General features: G+C 43.8%; 1 protein-coding gene across 1 annotated transcript in view; it reads left to right on the top strand.

The window, feature by feature from the left end:
- LOC131950805 (cGMP-dependent protein kinase 1) overlaps positions 1-22,078 on the top strand; it is a 55,100-nt gene that overhangs the window by 1,954 nt on the left and 31,068 nt on the right. The window contains exon 2 of the mRNA XM_059313004.1: positions 16,615-16,894. Within this exon, the coding sequence (XP_059168987.1) occupies positions 16,626-16,894 (269 nt within the window). The 5' untranslated portion in view covers positions 16,615-16,625. The remainder of the gene's footprint in view (positions 1-16,614; positions 16,895-22,078) is intronic.

Here is a 22,078-nt window from a genome sequence, read left to right as displayed (position 1 = left end):
AGGTGCCAGTGTGGGACGTAACAACTGTATGTGACAGTGTGGGACGTAACAACTGTATGTGCCAGTGTTGGACACATGTAACAACTGTATGTGCCAGTGTGGGACGTAACAACTGTATGTGCCAGTGTTGGACACATGTAACAACTGTAGGTGCTCTAGCTAACGTCGTCCTATGATAATGCTGGGAGCACAACCGATATAAACACTGACTTTCATGCCGGTATTGATTTTTATAACTGACTCTTCGTATCGTTATCTGCTTTCTATATTATGTGGGGGTGGGGGTGGTATGGACAATTATACGCTTACATAATGCGCTTATGTGTGCTAGACTATTACATGCTTACACAATTCACTGAAAGTATTGGGACAATCACATGTTTACAACGGTGCACTAAAGGCGCCTATGACTGCAGACGTATTCCTATATTTAAAAAAAAAGTTCAAACCGTGGTCACATTGACCTTGAACCCTACACAAATGCACAGAGTGTAGCGGTCCTTGACCAAGGTCACAGTGTGGTCATCCCTCCCGCTCTCACTCGTGGTTTGTCGTTACGTTCAGGGTCGTTAAGCCTCAATGGATACAGTGTTTCTTCCAGACTTTTTTCTCCGGGGGGGCACTTGAAATCTTCGGGGGGGGGGGGGGGGGGGGGGGCGGTAAACTTTCTTCGGGGGGCGGACACTGTTAAAAGTATATATTTTCTATATAAATTATATAAATTTCATTTCGTTCGGGGGGGGGGGGGGCGGTAAAAATTTTTCGGGGGGGGGGGGCTTCGCCGAAGAGATGCCTGGAAGAAACTCAGAATGGATATCATGGAGAGGATGGGGGGGGGGACCATACTTATGACGACGGTCTGTGATTAATGTCGGACTACAGGTTTACAATAAAACATGGTTCAAGTTCAGTATTGGCTGAGGCAATGGGCCCCGTTTATTAGTTATTTTGATACATGTTTGAACGATTAAAACATCTGTAAAATATCTTTGTGGAACACATCACCATTCATCGTATTGTTTATCATTCCGCCATGGTCACCAATTCACGAGTAAAATTGTACTTTGTGTTTTGGAGCATCTCAACACACCCCAGCTGTTCCCGTGAGTTCACCTGCACCCACCGACGGGCAAGCAGTGAGAGGCTAATTGCTAAAAGTTTAGCTGTTAAGTTTTTCCTTCATAAAGATACGGAGAAACTTCCCCCAAACGTGCGTAAGCGAAAATTATAATGTAGACCAAGATTATACGACACGGTCATAAATCATGGGAGTCGGTGGCCCAACATTTATTTCTATGTAGCTGTGTCGACAAGTGGAAGGAGGGGGGAGGGGGGGATGTTCCTGAAAGTCACGTGATGGGATACTAGGTTGTAAAGTGTGTTTCATTGTGCTCTTGGAGCAATAACCAGACTTAGCAAGTTTTTAGGTTGTCGGCTGTCTAATTTAGTCTTTGAATGTCTTTGTTGGTTAGGTAATTTAGACGAATATAGGGTGATCTACATGACGAAAAAGACTTGTACTTTAAGAATATAAACCTGACATACACTACAAGAGAAAAGGCAGTATCCAATACACGATTTTCCTATTGCCTAGAGTTTCTATATACAGGCTGATATGAAGGCATATTGCCTAGTTTCTATATACAGGCTTAATGAATGCATATTGCCTAGAGTTAAAACATTAGCCTTGACACCTAGTTCGTGCGTGCAGGCTCGGTGCTAGGCCTTTAGCCTAGAGTTTTTATGGTTCCCAGAAAGAACCGCAACGGAAAAAAGCGCAACGGAAAAAAGCGCAAATCAAAAAGCGCAACGGAAATAAGCGCACACGGAAAAAAGCGCAAAGAGAAAAAAGCGCACACAGAAAAAAGCGCAAAGAGAAAAAAGCGCAAACGGAAAAAAGCGCAAAGAGAAAAAAGCGCACACAGAAAAAAGCGCAAAGAGAAAAAAGCGCAAACGGAAAAAAGCGCAAAGAGTAAAAAGCGCACACGGAAAAAAGCGCAAAGAGAAAAAAGCGCAAACAGAAAAAAGCGCAAAGAGAAAAAAGCGCACACAGAAAAAAGCGCAAAGAGAAAAAAGCGCAAACGGAAAAAAGCGCAAAGAGAAAAAAGCGCAAACGGAAAAAAGCGCAAACAGAAAAAAGCGCACACGGAAAAAAGCGCAAACGGAAAAAAGCGCAAACGGAAAAAAGCGCAAACAGAAAAAAGCGCAAACGGAAAAAAGCGCAAACAGAAAAAAGCGCACACAGAAAAAAGCGCAAACAGAAAAAAGCGCAAACGGAAAAAAGCGCAAACAGAAAAAAGCGCACACAGAAAAAAGCGCAAACGGAAAAAAGCGCAAACAGAAACAGAAAAATGCGCAACCAGAAAAAACACAACGAAAAATGTGCAAAAGAGAAATTTAGCACAAAGACCATATGGACTAGATGACACATTTATACATGACTGTTAGGGCTGCTGTGAGAGTGTCGTGTTTGATCACGTGATCTACTACCATTTAAAGCGTACCACTCACCCACACATCCATCCATCCACCCACCCACACACCCATCCATCCACCCACCCACACATCCATCCACCCACCGACACATCCACCCACCCACCCACCCACACATCCACCCACCCATCCACACATCCACCCACCCATCCACACATCCACCCACACACCCATCCATCCACCCACCCACACATCCACCCACCCATCCACCCACCCATCCACACATCCACCCACCCAACCACACACCCATCCATCCACCCACCCACACATCCATCCACCCACCGACACATCCATCCACCCATCCACACATCCATCCACCCACCCACACATCCATCCACCCACCCACACATCCACCCACCCATCCACACATCCATCCATCTACCCACCGACACATCCACCCACCCATCCACACATCCATCCATCCACCCACCCACACATCCATCCACCCACCCACATATCCATCCACCCACCCACACTGCATATAAGTATTCGCATAGATTTAGAGTAGCGTCCCTTTTGTTTACATGTTTGCATTACCCTTCAAACAAAAGTCTATTTTAGTTATATTGAGATTAAAGAATGTAAATAAATAGTATACACAATTCTGTAGAATAGGAACGATTGGGAGGGAAGTGACATTTAGCGCAGTAAATTTAGAGGTTAGGTAGGGTATAATAAATGGTGGGGTTAGGAAAGTTAAGGGGTCCATTCTCTAATAGGCAATCTTTGTCTCTTTCGTACTTTCGTGTTGGTTTATTGTCGAACCTGTCCTCGCCTCACATCACAACAGTTGGGTGACGCTTACCGTGTAATGTTAAAATAAATAGCATGTAATTGAGTTAGTTCGAAGTGAGTTTTCATACAAGCCCAACGCACTAATTAAGGTTGTCGCAAAATGTAACATATATGTAACATATGTGAATGATGTCAATGAATTTTCATTTAAAAAAAGATGTCTAGTACAGTTTACGAAGCTTACGAACTTCGCCGATACTTTTTTGGTGGGTAGTTTGGTAAGTATGTAGGCGGGTAGGTGGGTAGGTGGGTAAGTGGGTAGGTGGGTAGTTAGGTAGGTAGGTAGGTAGGTGGGTAGGTGGGTAGTAGGTAGGTAGGTGCGTCATGATGTGAAAAAATATTAAATACAAAATTGTTATTTTGGTGCGAATGAATGTTGTTACGAGAGATATGACGAATGCATGTTTGATGACGCGGATGAAAGAGAGTGAAGTTTTGCCATAGGAACGGGTTGTTATAGTATGCAAGCTAGGTAGTTCGGACTAGGGAGAATGTGAAAGATACTTCGTGTAATGTCGATAGTTTTATGTTTATACGAGAATAGTAGTTGAATAATTATTGACCAAGAAAATAATAGGCATTGTGTAAAGTGATTATCGCCTGTATCGTGGTGATGGGAATGCAGATGGTAGTGGTACGCTTTAAATGGTAGTAGATCACGTGATCAAACACGACACTCTCACAGCAGCCCTAACAGTCATGTATAAATGTGTCATCTAGTCCATATGGTCTTTGTGCTAAATTTCTCTTTTGCACATTTTTCGTTGTGTTTTTTCTGGTTGCGCATTTTTCTGTTTCTGTTTGCGCTTTTTTCCGTTTGCGCTTTTTTCTGTGTGCGCTTTTTTCTGTTTGCGCTTTTTTCCGTTTGCGCTTTTTTCTGTTTGCGCTTTTTTCTGTGTGCGCTTTTTTCTGTTTGCGCTTTTTTCCGTTTGCGCTTTTTTCCGTTTGCGCTTTTTTTCCGTTTGCGCTTTTTTCCGTTTGCGCTTTTTTCCGTGTGCGCTTTTTTCTGTTTGCGCTTTTTTCCGTTTGCGCTTTTTTCTCTTTGCGCTTTTTTCCGTTTGCGCTTTTTTCTCTTTGCGCTTTTTTCTGTGTGCGCTTTTTTCTCTTTGCGCTTTTTTCTGTTTGCGCTTTTTTCTCTTTGCGCTTTTTTCCGTGTGCGCTTTTTTCTCTTTGCGCTTTTTTTCCGTTTGCGCTTTTTTCTCTTTGCGCTTTTTTCTGTGTGCGCTTTTTTCTCTTTGCGCTTTTTTCCGTTTGCGCTTTTTTCTCTTTGCGCTTTTTTCTGTGTGCGCTTTTTTCTCTTTGCGCTTTTTTCCGTGTGCGCTTATTTCCGTTGCGCTTTTTGATTTGCGCTTTTTTCCGTTGCGCTTTTTTCCGTTGCGGTTCTTTCCGGCCACCAGTTTTTATATACCTGTGTAGCGGTAGGCTAGCTTGTAGCCTATACCATGTAGCGGCCACAGTGATGCCTACTGTTTACAAGAAACTACTTCCTGTGCAGGAATGCCATGCCAGTCAGCCGTGACGGCAGTCGTGAGACTTTCTGTTAACTAGGTCAGTCTGTTGTACGCACCGAGGGAACTCGAAAGGGAGGTGGCGCTCAATGAACCGTGGCGTGAAGGTGACGTCTTTTCACATACCGCAACACACAGAACTTCATCCGTTACTCGACCAATCATCCGTGTATCCATCCGTCCACCAGTTGATCCATCCACCCATCCATCCACCAGTTGACCCATCTATCCACCCGTCCACCAGTTGACCCATCCACCCGTCCACCCGCCTATTCTTCAGACCAGCCATTTGTCCATCCATCCGTCTCTTCATCTTTCATGAGCGAACTGTGGTATATTCCCACTTATCAGCCTACAGTGGTATATTCCCAATTATCAGCCTACAGTGGTATATTCCCAATTATCAGCCTACAGTGGTATATTCCCAATTATCAGCCTACAGTGGTATATTCCCAATTATCAGCCTACAGTGGTATATTCCCAATTATCAGCCTACAGTGGTATATTCCCAATTATCAGCCTACAGTGGTATATTCCCAATTATCAGCCTACAGTGGTATATTCCCAATTATCAGCCTACAGTGGTATATTCCCAATTATCAGCCTACAGTGGTATATTCCCAATTATCAGCCTACAGTGGTATATTCCAAATTATCAGCCTACAGTGGTATATTCCCAATTATCAGCCTACAGTGGTATATCCCCAATTAGCTAAGATGTACCCGGTATTTTTTTTTGGTACAGACTTAAAATGATTTTTTTATTTTTGTTTTTAAGGCTACATTTCTGTTCACCAAAATAGCCCAACATTTTATCCTGACCTTTTATCGTTGTTAGGCAAACTTTGATTGGCTATTTATTATTCAGGACCCCCCCCCTCTTGTTTTCGTTCAATTGGCACCACTAGGAGTGATAATTTGCTTATACCATTGAACGTCACCACTACTTAGTTATGTTTTCATTTTAATGACATTGATACATTGGTAACGAGAACAAACAAATTGTTTTGGTTTTTGAACAAACTTTGTTTAGCTACCGAAAAAACAACAAGAAAGAGGTCAAATCCGGGCGCATAACAAGTTGACACGCATACTTAATTGTGTTGGAGGGAATCTCTTCCAACACTAAAATTAGGAATGAAGAAAAAGAAAAGAATACCCCGCCCCTCCCACGCAATCGTTTTTTATAATGACACTTGTCTTAAAAACGCTGCACATGATTTTAAAAATAAGTAGTCTCCCCTTTATGAAGGAGTTGTCTGTCGCTGCCATTAAAAAGAGAATATCTGCTTTAAAAATTGTATTCTCAAAATATAAAACTATAACTTGGTCGCATTGTTTTCTACATACCAGACACGATAGGTCAATACTTAAGTCTTAGTTATACGAGGAACAAAAACAAAACAATAGGAACATACGTTAATATACGGCAAATGGTGGCTTATCACCTATAGACAGGCATGCGGCGTTAAATCAACACGCGAAGATTAGCTTGTACCGACTCTTACAATTTAATTAAAATGTAATTTTAAAGTCAGTAGCCAATCTTTTTTCCTTCTAATTGTAACTTTTGTTACGAGCATTTATTGATTTGAACAGTCAGATAAGATAGCATGGCCGACATAAGCGTCTATAAAAACATTCTTTAGTTTAGTTTTATTTGTTTTTTTTTGTATATTGGTGCTGGGAGCAGTACCAACCTGTTTATTTGAGCTCCGAGCTGTGTATTTGAGCTGTGTATTGGAGCTGGGAGCTGTGTATTGGAGCTGGGAGCTGTGTATTGGAGCTGGGAGCTTTGTATTGGAGCTGGGAGCTGTGTATTGGAGCTGGGAGCTGTGTATTGGAGCTACACCACTTTTTCACAGGGAACTTGAAGACTTGGCACTACGAAAAGTTCCTCACATTTATTTGTCAGGAGCCAATATGTCGGGAGTCTAAATATCGGGGAGCTTAAATGTCGGGAGCCTATATGTCGCCAGTCAATATGACGGGAGCCAATATGTCGTGAGCCGATTTGCCTGGAGTCAATATGTCGGGATTTATTTTGTCGGGAGCCCATTTGTCGGGAGCCAATATGTCGCCAGTCAATATGACGGGAGCCAATATGTCGGGGCCCTTTTGACGGGGCCCTTTTGACGGGGCTATTTGACAAAAGTACAATATCAAGATAAAAAGCTAGAGGTTTTCATGACCTGAATTGGAATAAAAAAAACGCTAGTAAATAGTTATTGGAATCATACAATTAAACTTATTTTAGACTATTTATTACAAATTAGAAGTACAATAGATGACGTTTTATTGTGAGTCTGTTACAGTTGTTAATCGAACATAGTTTATGAAGTTAGTGCAACCTGAAGTGAGTAGTTAAGGGGGATAAAAAAATAGTACAGTGGCCATATGGTTATCACGTGGTAACAGGTGAGGTAAAAATGTAATTGTAGAAGTTTTTAGGGCGAGCCGTAACTCTCGTGGACAGATCAACGCTGCAGGCACAGGTTGTGTATAACATAACAAAAGTATGACCCCCGTATAACAGAACAACAGTATGACCCCCGTATAACAGAACAAAAGTATGACCCCGTATAACAGAACAAAAGTATGACCCCCGTATAGCAGAACAAAAGTATGACCCCTGTATAACAGAACAAAAGTACGACCCCTGTATAACAGAACAAAAGTATGACCCCCGTATAACAGAACAAAAGTATGACCCCGTATAACAGAACAAAAGTATGACCCCCGTATAACAGAACAAAAGTATGACCCCTGTATAACAGAACAAAAGTACGACCCCTGTATAACAGAACACAAGTATGACCCCCGTATAACAGAACAAAAGTATGACCCCTGTATAACAGAACAAAAGTATGACCCCTGTATAACAGAACAAAAGTATGACCCCCGTATAACAGAGCAAAAGTATGACCCCCCGTATAACAGAACACGTATGACCCCGTATAACAGAACAAAAAAATGACCCCCGTATAACAGAACAACAGTATGACCCCCGTATAACAGAACAAAAGTATGACCCCCGTATAACAGAACAAAAGTATGACCCCTGTATAACAGAACAAAAGTATGACCCCCGTATAACAGAACAACAGTATGACCCCCGTATAATAGAACAAAAGTATGACTCCCGTATAACAGAACAAAAAAATGACCCCCGTATAACAGAACAAAAGTATGACCCCTGTATAACAGAACAAAAGTATGACCCCCGTATAACAGAACAAAAGTATGATCCCTGTATAACAGAACAAAAGTATGACCCCCGTAAAACAGAACAAAAGTATGACCCCTGTATAACAGAACAAAAGTATGACCCCCGTATAACAGAACAAAAGTATGACCCCTGTATAACAGAACAAAAGTAAGACCAACGTATAACAGAATAAAAAGTAACGGCAAAAATAAAATATAACCAATGTCTGACCTGACCCATGTTGTCTGACCTGACTCATGTTGTCTCAACCACAGTGTTTCAACCACAGGGACAGACGGAGAAAGTGCCACATAATTCAGTAAACAATCCTCCAGCCCCCCCCCCCCCCCCCCAAAAAAAAACAACCCCTACGCTCCCTACTACAATGTTAAAGATGTCAGTCACACTAGATCAAACACGGACTAACGGTGTCCAACTTACTTCCAATATTATATCAGATACCCAGAGGCGTAGCGAAGGGGGGGGGGGGGGCGGGGGTGCGGACCGCACCAGGTGACACCATTTAGGAGGGTGACACCAAGGCAAAAATAGCAAAATATATAGAGAAAAACTTGAGGGGGGGGGGGTGCAAATCGTAAGTTCGAGGGGGGGGGGGGGTGCAAATCGAAAATTTGAAAGTTTGTCCCCGGGAAGGGTCGCTACGCCTCTGGGGGGGGGGGGGAGGGGTGACACCATTAAGTGCCGCACCGGGTGACACCCGACCTCGCTACGCCACTGCAAATACCATCAGCACACACAAGCAATACTAGTGTCAGTAGGATGTACACTAAGATACAGTTCGTCCAGCTCGTGACTAGGCTGGAGTATTCTGTCACAGCTGTTCATTCATGTTCCCCAACCCGACCTTGACATTGATGACGTAACAGTACACCGGGCTGATACATCTTGAGGCTGGGGTAAAAGAAAAACACATTCCAAATTCACATGCTATCACTTCTTACAAGTGACTTTGTCAAATTGTCACATTCCCCCTTCAATGACAGGTAGGTCGTTATTAGCAAGTCAGTGCTCTTAACAATTTAATTACTTTAGTCCACTAAAGCACTGACCTTTGTCCCCACAAGTCCACCATAGCACTGACCTTTGTCCCCACAAGTCCACCATAACACTGACCTTTGTCCCCACTAGTCCACCACATCACTGACCTTTGTCCCCACAAGTAAAACACTGACCTTTGTCCCCACGAGTGCACCATAGCACTGACCTTTGTCCCCACAAGTCAAATAGCACTGACCTTTGTCCCCACAAGTCAAATAGCACTGACCTTTGTCCCCACTAGTCCACCATAGCACTGACCTTTGTCCCCACAAGTAAAACACTGACCTTTGTCCCCACAAGTCCACCATAGCACTGACCTTTGTCCCCACAAGTCAAATAGCACTGACCTTTGTCCCCACAAGTCCACCATAGCACTGACCTTTGTCCCCACTAGTCCACCACATCACTGACCTTTGTCCCCACAAGTAAAACACTGACCTTTGTCCCCACTAGGCCACCATAACACTGACCTTTGTCCCCACTAGTCCACCACATCACTGACCTTTGTCCCCACAAGTAAAACACTGACCTTTGTCCCCACGAGTGCACCATAGCACTGACCTTTGTCCCCACAAGTCAAATAGCACTGACCTTTGTCCCCACAAGTCAAATAGCACTGACCTTTGTCCCCACTAGTCCACCATAGCACTGACCTTTGTCCCCACAAGTAAAACACTGACCTTTGTCCCCACAAGTCCACCATAGCACTGACCTTTGTCCCCACAAGTCAAATAGCACTGACCTTTGTCCCCACAAGTCCACCATAGCACTGACCTTTGTCCCCACTAGTCCACCACATCACTGACCTTTGTCCCCACAAGTAAAACACTGACCTTTGTCCCCACAAGTAAAACACTGACCTTTGTCCCCACAAGTCCACCATAGCACTGACCTTTGTCCCCACAAGTCCACCATAGCACTGACCTTTGTCCCCACTAGTCCACCACATCACTGACCTTTGTCCCCACAAGTAAAACACTGACCTTTGTCCCCACAAGTCCACCATAGCACTGACCTTTGTCCCCACAAGTCAAATAGCACTGACCTTTGTCCCCACAAGTCCACCATAGCACTGACCTTTGTCCCCACTAGTCCACCACATCACTGACCTTTGTCCCCACAAGTAAAACACTGACCTTTGTCCCCACTAGTCCACCATAGCACTGACCTTTGTCCCCACTAGTCCACCACATCACTGACCTTTGTCCCCACAAGTAAAACACTGACCTTTGTCCCCACTAGTCCACCATAGCACTGACCTTTGTCCACACAAGTCCACCATAACACTGACATTTGTCCCCACAAGTCAAATAGCACTGACCTTTGTCCCCACTAGTCCACCAATTCACTGACCTTTGTCCCCACAAGTAAAACACTGACCTTTGTCCCCACAAGTCCACCATAGCACTGACCTTTGTCCCCACTAGTCCACCACATCACTGACCTTTGTCCCCACAAGTAAAACACTGACCTTTGTCCCCACAAGTCCACCATAACACTGACCTTTGTCCACACAAGTCCACCATAGCACTAACCTTTGTCCCCACAAGTCAAATAGCACTGACCTTTGTCCCCACTAGTAAAACACTGACCTTTGTCCCCACTAGTCCACCATAACACTGACCTTTGTCCCCACTAGTCCACCATAGCACTGACCTTTGTCCCCACAAGTAAAACACTGACCTTTGTCCCCACTAGTCCACCACATCACTGACCTTTGTCCCCACAAGTAAAACACTGACCTTTGTCCCCACTAGTCCACCATAGCACTGACCTTTGTCCACACAAGTCCACCATAGCACTGACCTTTGTCCCCACAAGTCAAATAGCACTGACCTTTGTCCCCACAAGTCCACCATAACACTGACCTTTGTCCCCACTAGTCCACCATAGCACTGACCTTTGTCCCCACTAGTCCACCATAGCACTGACCTTTGTCCCCACAAGTCCACCATAGCACTGACTTTTGTCCCCACAAGTCCACCATAGCACTGACCTTTGTCCCCACAAGTCCACCATAGCACTGACCTTTGTCCACACAAGTCCACCATAGCACTGACCTTTGTCCCCACAAGTCAAATAGCACTGACCTTTGTCCCCACAAGTCCACCATAACACTGACCTTTGTCCCCACTAGTCCACCATAGCACTGACCTTTGTCCCCACTAGTCCACCATAGCACTGACCTTTGTCCCCACAAGTCCACCATAGCACTGACCTTTGTCCCCACAAGTCCACCATAGCACCGACCTTTGTCCCCACAAGTCCACCATAGCACTGACCTTTGTCCCCACTAGTCCACCATAGCACTGACCTTTGTCCCCACTAGTCCACCATAGCACTGACCTTTGTCCCCACTAGTCCACCACATCACTGACCTTTGTCCCCACAAGTAAAACACTGACCTTTGTCCCCACAAGTAAAACACTGACCTTTGTCCCCACAAGTCCACCATAGCACTGACCTTTGTCCCCACAAGTCCACCATAGCACTGACCTTTGTCCCCACTAGTCCACCACATCACTGACCTTTGTCCCCACAAGTAAAACACTGACCTTTGTCCCCACAAGTCCACCATAGCACTGACCTTTGTCCCCACAAGTCAAATAGCACTGACCTTTGTCCCCACAAGTCCACCATAGCACTGACCTTTGTCCCCACTAGTCCACCACATCACTGACCTTTGTCCCCACAAGTAAAACACTGACCTTTGTCCCCACTAGTCCACCATAGCACTGACCTTTGTCCCCACTAGTCCACCACATCACTGACCTTTGTCCCCACAAGTAAAACACTGACCTTTGTCCCCACTAGTCCACCATAGCACTGACCTTTGTCCACACAAGTCCACCATAACACTGACATTTGTCCCCACAAGTCAAATAGCACTGACCTTTGTCCCCACTAGTCCACCAATTCACTGACCTTTGTCCCCACAAGTAAAACACTGACCTTTGTCCCCACAAGTCCACCATAGCACTGACCTTTGTCCCCACTAGTCCACCACATCACTGACCTTTGTCCCCACAAGTAAAACACTGACCTTTGTCCCCACAAGTCCACCATAACACTGACCTTTGTCCACACAAGTCCACCATAGCACTAACCTTTGTCCCCACAAGTCAAATAGCACTGACCTTTGTCCCCACTAGTAAAACACTGACCTTTGTCCCCACTAGTCCACCATAACACTGACCTTTGTCCCCACTAGTCCACCATAGCACTGACCTTTGTCCCCACAAGTAAAACACTGACCTTTGTCCCCACTAGTCCACCACATCACTGACCTTTGTCCCCACAAGTAAAACACTGACCTTTGTCCCCACTAGTCCACCATAGCACTGACCTTTGTCCACACAAGTCCACCATAGCACTGACCTTTGTCCCCACAAGTCAAATAGCACTGACCTTTGTCCCCACAAGTCCACCATAACACTGACCTTTGTCCCCACTAGTCCACCATAGCACTGACCTTTGTCCCCACTAGTCCACCATAGCACTGACCTTTGTCCCCACAAGTCCACCATAGCACTGACTTTTGTCCCCACAAGTCCACCATAGCACTGACCTTTGTCCCCACAAGTCCACCATAGCACTGACCTTTGTCCACACAAGTCCACCATAGCACTGACCTTTGTCCCCACAAGTCAAATAGCACTGACCTTTGTCCCCACAAGTCCACCATAACACTGACCTTTGTCCCCACTAGTCCACCATAGCACTGACCTTTGTCCCCACTAGTCCACCATAGCACTGACCTTTGTCCCCACAAGTCCACCATAGCACTGACCTTTGTCCCCACAAGTCCACCATAGCACCGACCTTTGTCCCCACAAGTCCACCATAGCACTGACCTTTGTCCCCACTAGTCCACCATAGCACTGACCTTTGTCCCCACTAGTCCACCATAGCACTGACCTTTGTCCCCACAAGTCCACCATAGCACTGACCTTTGTCCCCACAAGTCCACCATAGCACTGACCTTTGTCCCCACAAGTCCACCATAGCACTGACCTTTGTCCCCACTAGTCCACCATAGCACTGACCTTTGTCCCCACTAGTCCACCATAGCACTGACCTTTGTCCCCACAAGTCCACCATAGCACTGACCTTTGTCCCCACTAGTCCACCAAAGCACTGACCTTTGTCCCCACTAGTCCACCATAGCACTGACCTTTGTCCCCACTAGTCCACCATAGCACTGACCTTTGTCCCCACAAGTCCACCATAGCACTGACCTTTGTCCCCACAAGTCCACCATAGCACTGACCTTTGTCCCCACTAGTCCACCATAGCACTGACCTTTGTCCCCACTAGTCCACCATAGCACTGACCTTTGTCCCCACAAGTCCACCATAGCACTGACCTTTGTCCCCACAAGTCCACCATAGCACTGACCTTTGTCCCCACTAGTCCACCATAGCACTGACCTTTGTCCCCACTAGTCCACCATAGCACTGACCTTTGTCCCCACTAGTCCACCACATCACTGACCTTTGTCCCCACAAGTAAAACACTGACCTTTGTCCCCACTAGTCCACCATAGCACTGACCTTTGTCCACACAAGTCCACCATAGCACTGACCTGTGTCCCCACAAGTCAAATAGCACTGACCTTTGTCCCCACAAGTCCACCATAACACTGACCTTTGTCCCCACTAGTCCACCATAGCACTGACCTTTGTCCCCACTAGTCCACCATAGCACTGACCTTTGTCCCCACAAGTCCACCATAGCACTGACCTTTGTCCCCACAAGTCCACCATAGCACTGACCTTTGTCCCCACTAGTCCACCACATCACTGACCTTTGTCCCCACAAGTAAAACACTGACCTTTGTCCCCACTAGTCCACCATAGCACTGACCTTTGTCCCCACTAGTCCACCACATCACTGACCTTTGTCCCCACAAGTAAAACACTGACCTTTGTCCCCACTAGTCCACCATAGCACTGACCTTTGTCCACACAAGTCCACCATAGCACTGACCTTTGTCCCCACAAGTCAAATAGCACTGACCTTTGTCCCCACAAGTCCACCATAACACTGACCTTTGTCCCCACTAGTCCACCATAACACTGACCTTTGTCCCCACAAGTAAAACACTGACCTTTGTCCCCACAAGTAAAACACTGACCTTTGTCCCCACTAGTCCACCATAACACTAACCTTTGTCCCCACAAGTAAAACACTGACCTTTGTCCCCACAAGTAAAACACTGACCTTTGTCCCCACTAGTCCACCATAGCACAGACCTTTGTCCCCACTAGTCCACCATAACACTGACCTTTGTCCCCACAAGTAAAACACTGACCTTTGTCCCCACAAGTAAAACACTGACCTTTGTCCCCACTAGTCCACCATAACACTAACCTTTGTCCCCACAAGTAAAACACTGACCTTTGTCCCCACAAGTAAAACACTGACCTTTGTCCCCACAAGTCCACCTTAGCACTGACCTTTGTCCCCTCAAGTCCACCATCGCACTCAGAGGCGTAGCGACCCTTCCCGGCGCCCGGGGACAAACTTTCGATTTGCAACCCCTCTCAAACTTTCATTTTGGCGCCCCACCCCCTTGGGTCGGCGCCCGGGGACATATGTCCACCCCCCTCGCTACGCCTCTGATCGCACTGACCATAACTGACACGTATTTGTGATAGGTCTATGTTATAAATGAAGGAATCAACCTAAGCGGGCACTGTGTAGTCCAGCTGTAGGGCTTAACACACCATGTGTGTTTCACATGGTGTGTTGACACGTGATGTGCTTCACATGGTGTGTTGACACGTGATGTGCTTCACGTGGTGTGTTGACACGTGATGTGTGTACCACGAGGTGTGTTGACACGTGATGTGTGTTTGGTGTGTTGACACGTGATGTGTGTACCACGTGGTGTGTTAACATGTGATGTGTGTTTCACATGGTGTGTCGACACGTGATGTGTGTACCACGTTGTGTGTTGACACGTGATGTGTGACAGTTATGTGAAGCAATAACAAACCTAACTGTCAGCGTTCTTCAGGTATAAACGTCAGTTGTGTGGGATCACGGCAATATGACCGAGATTACACGCCAGTTTCAGGGACGCCAAAATGACATTTGTCTCACGTTTAGCTACCGCATATATATATATATATATATATATATATATATATATATATATATATATATATATATATATATATATATATATATATAGTATATATATATATATGTATATATATATATATATATATATATATATATATATATATATATATATATATATATATATATATATATATATATGAATGTATATGCCACTACTGTTTACCCTGTCTCAAACCACCTGCATGTCGCCCGCCGACAACCCAAAGCTGAGGTTGCTGTTGTGACCGAGACAACCCCACGCAACCCCACACAACCCCACACAACCCCAAGCAACCCCACACAACCCCACACGAGTATCCATTCATGAAGCTGTCACCCCGTGTTTCACAACGGCCAGCTGATACAGGTCCACTACGTCAGACCGGCTGACATCCATCAACACATCCATCTCTCCAGACAGTCAACAGGGGGCGTCACTCCCCGACAGAGGCGCCACCCCCGCCCCAACAATCCTACCTGGCCATCACCCCTAGTGCAGTAGCAGCGTCGAAGAGAAATTGTAACCGATCCTTCCCCAACTTGTAGCTGGCTGATATACATCTGCCCTTAAATAAGTCGTTTTAAATGGCTTGCTTGTGTCACCTGGTGTGGTGGGCTTAATAAGGAGGGGGCTTTCCTTGCCGGGCGCTCCATGCTAAGGCAGATATTATCTTTTCCCACGATATATCCTGTGATATACACACACACAGACATATATATATATATATATATATATATATATATATATATATATATATATATATATATATATATATATATATATATATATATATGTATATATATATATATATATATGTATATATATATATATATATATATATATATATATATATATATATATATATATATATATATATATATATATATATATATATATATATATATATATATATATATATATATATCGGAAGTAATGACGGGTAGATCTTATACTGACCCCACTGTCTTTTCATGCTTAGATCAGCGAAGTAGACATACTTGACTTTTTCAGCCCGTGGCGCGTCTTAAAGGGTGGTTTACTTTAGATATTTTTTATCTAGTTAAATCCACACTAAGCTTTCGATAACACTTGTCGTCTATCTAAAACCCAACCCTAAACCCTAGGGTTGTGGATCTAAAACCCAACCCCAAACCCTAAGGTCGTGGATCTAAAACCCAACCCCAAACCCTAGGGTTGTGGATCTAAAACCCAACCCCAAACCCTAGGGTCATGGATCTAAAACCCAACCCCAAACCCTAGGGTCATGGATCTAAAACCCAACCCCAAACCCTAGGTTCATGGATCTAAACCCAACCCCTAACCTTGGGTTAATTGTCTTGTCTTAACCCCACCCCGTCCTACAGAATATACAGCTATTTGAACTACTCACGAGATTTGCCCCCCCCCCCCCCCCCCCACAGCCGAGGCAGCCATGGGCAGTCTGCAGGAGATGGAGCGTCTGCTCCGCGCCAAGGAGGACAAGATCAAAGACCTGCAGCAGCTTCTGGAGGAGCGAGACGAGAAGATCATGCAGCTCCGCAGCAAGCTGGACAAGTTCCAGTCCATCCTCCCACAGACACAGAACAACTTCATCGGCGGACCCAGGAAACAGAGGGCACAGGGAATCTCGGCCGAGCCGCAGGCCATGAGGAATTTTGATATCAGCAACTGTGTGTTGAGGAGGTACTCCAAGTCTACCAGGTGAGTAGTTACATCGTATGTAGTGGTTGTACACGTGGCATTGGTACTATGTTCATGTGTCATTTGTTTGTGTATGTCCATGTGACGTATGTTTGTGTATGTTCATCTGACATTTGTCACTGTGTCCATGTGCCATTTATTTGTGTATGTCCATGTGTAGGTTGTTTGTGTATGTTCATGTGACGTTTGTCACTGTGTCCATGTGTCATTTATTTGTGTATGTCCATGTGTAGTTTGTTTGTGTATGTTCATGTGACTTTTGTTACTGTGTCCATGTGTCATTTCTCAGTATTTTTTCATGTGACATTATACTAGTGCTTATTCCTGTTATATGATTAGCTTTGACGCTTATACCTCAATCTTTCTACACGATCCCCTCTCTCACCCCCCACCCCTTCTCTCACCCCCCAAACCACTCTCCCTTACTGTAGTAAGTTCCCTCTATTGAAACCTGTCCCACACCTAGCTAATGCCAGTATCAACATTCAACAAATCATCCTTGAAAACAAATCCACTTTTTAGATAGTTCATCGTATCCGACTTATAAACCTGTGTACACAAAATAAAAAAAACATGAATATTTATGAGATCATGCAATCGAGTTCAATCCTCTGTGCGCTAACTCCTATTACGTCATGACTGGAGTGATGGCCCTTTTTGAACTCCAGGAAATCCGACCAGACACGTGACCACGTGCGTCATGCGTCACGGGAAATGCGTCTTGGAGGTTCCAAATATTCGGCATTGTAACCTGGCTATAATGTAAAAAGTTAAAATATTTGGTATTGTAGCCTTGCTATAATGTAAAAAGTTAAAATATTTGGCATTGTAACCTTGCTATAATGTAAAAAGTTAAAATATTTGGCATTGTAGCCTGGCTATAATGTAAAAAATTAAGATACACTTAAAAAATTATTCAAACTTTGTTGAAAGCTCGTCTGAACATCGTGCTCCCATTGTAAAATATGTTTGAACTCGGGATTCGTGGCTTAAAACCCCAACCCTTTAAACTGGGGATTGTAGATATAAAAGCCGACCCCCTAACCCTAGGGTCGTTCTCTTAACCACCAACCCACTAACCCTCCATAACCTTCTTAAAATCTAGTAAAAACTTGAAACCAACATTACAGGTATCGCGACTTTGTAACTAGTAGGGAACTATGGAGTTGAATTCAACAGTGTGTAGGGGTGGGTCGTGTGAGATGAGGGGGGGGGGGTGGGCTGCCTAAAGTGCGTGCAACAGGCTGGTATGTTGGAGGGGGAGACACGGCCAGTGAAAACAGACGTGAAATCATTCAACTCTTCACTCGGTGACACGGAAAAAACCTTTGAACTAGAAAACCGACTAAGTGACCTGGTTACGGTTGGATGAACACAGCCTCTTATACCGTGGTTAATCCCGTGATGACAAGACTGATGTGCTGAACACACTACACACTCACACACGAAGACAAGATTAACGTATGCAGGATAGTCTATTGTACAGATTCAAGTTGATGTGAGAGTGCGTTGCCACCTAAGGGAATATGTGTGTTGACATGGTGGGGGAGGGTGGGGGAGGGAGAGATGAGACTATATGTGTAACCCTGTCCCACAACTATATGAATAAAAAGTTTGAACAAGATAAATTACGACACGAAGCTGGCCTTAGATTTTCTTTGATCATCAAGCCTTGGTGTCTTCTGAATATTTACAGCCCACATTATTCGAATATATTGGCTTGATATATTTACGTCCTATATATGTTTTATACTCTTGATATGTTCTCACATTCTTGGTCTGTTAGCTTGATAGGTCTTATAACTTATAAGTCAAAGTATTGAAAATCCTTTAAAGCAATACTAAACCATAGGCAATATGTTTTACCGTTTTGTTCGTGAACATAATAATTTTCAAATTAATTTTTAAAAGACGGATTTTGGTATGCTTAAATTTAAAATGCACTAATCTGTAAAGTTAGAAAAAAAAACTCAATTAGAAATGTGTTAAAATGGAGCTTCAAAATTTGACAAAATTCAGACAACCGGACACAGCAAAAATAAAATAAACTGAAAAAACCTGGAAAAAAAAGCTTGTACGGCGAAACTAGATGTGGCATTAAATTAAAAGTTAAAAACTTTGTGAAACGTTGGTATTATTTCTTGTTCCACTTCACCTGCCGCCTGCTTCTCAGAACTGTAGCGCACCTAACGCGTCAGTCCTGGGTTGAGAAAACTTCATTCAAATCTAACAAGGCTTGTATGCTCAGTCGAGTGACGTTGAAGTAATTAATTATTTGGCTTTAGGAAGTAAAAACTGACCTGGCCCAGCATGTTTTATCTATTCTTTACCAGGACACAGCAGTTTAAAAATAGATTTTTGGGAAACCCAAATAGTGTGGGCTAATTCCTACTCACATGTTTGACTTACGTACTTATGTGGTCCAATATTTATTCGTCTGGTCCAATATTTAGTCGTCTGATACTATATTTTGTCGTCTGATCCAATATTTAGTCGTCTGGTCCAATATTTAGTCGTAAGGTCCAACTTTTAATCTGTTTCTATTTTATTAATGTTTAAACATTTGCACTGCATTTTAGTGGGTCTCTATTTGTGCTTTACAATGACTCCCGAGTAATCGTTAAAAGGCGGTGGGGTAGTTGTGTAGGATTTATGAGGCTATGCGGTGGCTTTGTTGATACTATTATACAGTTGAACTTGAAGTCATTTATAGAAAACAAATTAGAAATAACCAAACTATTTTCTCAAATCTCCACTATATTTACATTATCTTAACAAGTTCTACCTATCACTATTATCACAACTATTTAGTACACACCCAACACTATGAACACAACTGTTTTATTCAGGGTTATCACACTTAGCAACTTCAGAGAGTCACGTAATGTTATCAGCCGTCAACCATTGGTCGCTGGTCATCACGCAACCGTTACAATAGACAAGGGGAGGCCACTGTAGCGATTATCTTTTGCCGCATTACCACCGGCTTAATGGCTGTCATTTGACGTAACGCCTCTATCATTTTGGCTGGTGTAAACACACTGAACGATCAAACGTTGACGGCTTTGATTGTCTATAACGGATTACAACTTTACACTCTGGCTGTCCAACTTCTTTAAAAACAACACGTTGCATCATTTGATAAATTGAATCAGTTGCAGTGGGGCGCATAGTAAGTGTGTAGGGGGGGGGAGGCATAAATATAAAAAGTGCCCAGGGGTGCCCACGTGTATCACACACACACATACACACTTATATACATATTTTTATATGATTAAGGACCCATGCAAGCATAAAAACGGGAAGGGCGATACTGCCTTTATGGTTTTTCAGAAAATAAATGAGAACAAAATTAATTACCTAATTAGACGCCATCCAACCCTTCTCATCTTTGCGTGACCCAATTAACGGACGATCTCAATGACAGCTGACAGCCACGGTCCAATCAGCGGCCGTGAAATATTGGACACGTGCACTGACCTCACGCGACGGAGACACCCCAGTTTTGGGCAGATGGGATAAAAATAGAAGGGATGTCACGTGAAGAGATCCCACAGAGTTATCGTCCCTGTAATTATCTTACCTACGTGACCTTGGCTTTCGCTTTGTATAGCCAGTCTTAATATATGTATTTTATCGTCTACTCCCCCCCCCCCCCAGCCAACGACATATGACATATCTAATGTTATTGTCAATGTGTTCTATCATGCCCCCCCCCCCCCCTCTGACAGCTAGCGACATATTTAATGCTATTGTTAATGTGTTTTACCTTCTAACCCCCCTTCCCCCCCAGCCAACGACATATGACATTTAATGTTATTGTCAATGTGTTTTATCACCCCCCCCTCCCCCCCCCAGCCAACGACATATGATATATCTTATGTTATTGTCAATCACACATAAAGCCTAATAAAAAATGCCTCAGCACTGGCTGAACTTTAACCTATCAGATCGACCGGCCTTGTGATTTATGTTGAGCTGTCAATTTAAATCCACGCGATTTTAAAAGTCAATTGTCCCGATCTCTCTGTTAACATCAGCTTTAAAGCTGTCATCAATTTTATATCCTGCTTATGAAACAGATAGTCTTGGCTTTAGATAAATATTAATCCGTTGAATGGTTTTAGATAAACGTTAATCCGTTGAACGATCCGCTTTATAAAACTTTTTTCTAAAATTTTTTCTAAGATTTGTAACTTTTGTTGTGAACATCAACTTTGATAACTTTGTAACTTCTGTTGTGAAGGTCAATTTTTAAACCGTGTAAATTCTGTTGTATTAATTAACTTTGTTAACTTTGCAACTATTTTTGTGTAATGATCAATTTTATTAACATTGAAGGCCTAACTTCTGTTGTGAAGATCAACTTTGTTAAAACCTTGTAACTTCTGTTGTGATGTGATCATAAAAGAAACCTAAAGCCGCTCTCGATGTTTTGTCCCCTGTGAAAAGTGTGGAGATGTTAGGACAATTGTCCTAGCTCTGTCCTAGAATTCGTAGGACCAACATTGTACCAGTTGTCAGAAAATATTTCAGCCAATCTTTATCTATTTGTCTGTTTGAATTTGTATTTTTTTTTCAGAGTTCTGTTACTTACTGATTAGATTAAAACAAATTCTTCTCATTCCAAAGTAAATAAGAACGAAATAATAATTGTAGGAAGTTTAAAAACAAAAATACTATTTTCACTGCCACATCGTTTTCCGAAAGCTAAAATTCCTTTTCTTCATTTCCGCTTCCCGGGAAAATCGACAGACGTACTACACAATAACATGCATAGACGTACTATAGGAGGACGTACACAGACGTACTATAGGAGGACGTACACAGACGTACTATAGGAGGACATACACAGACGTACTATAGGAGGACATACACAGACGTACTATAGGAGCACATACACATACTACTGTACTTCCCGTAGAAACCACAAGTCAGAGACAGGACCATTTGGCAGAGACCAGACCGCACTAGGGACCTTAGACCCCAGCACGTAGGCCTACTTAGTTTCCCAACGTTCTCATCATTGCCAGTCATGTCATTCCATCCTCTCCGTCTCCCTCCCTTCTACAACGTTGGTCACCCCCCCCCCCCTCTGTGTTTTCCATCTCCCTCTCTACTGCCATGTTGATCCGTCCTTCCCACCCCCCTTGTGACTTAAACCCAATCTTTGCCTTAAACTGC

Source organism: Physella acuta, unplaced genomic scaffold (assembly GCF_028476545.2).
Source record: "Physella acuta isolate Inbredline_101_S28 unplaced genomic scaffold, ASM2847654v3 ptg000781l, whole genome shotgun sequence".
Taxonomy (NCBI): Eukaryota; Metazoa; Mollusca; class Gastropoda; family Physidae; genus Physella; species Physella acuta.
This window is presented reverse-complemented; position numbering and strand designations above follow the sequence as displayed.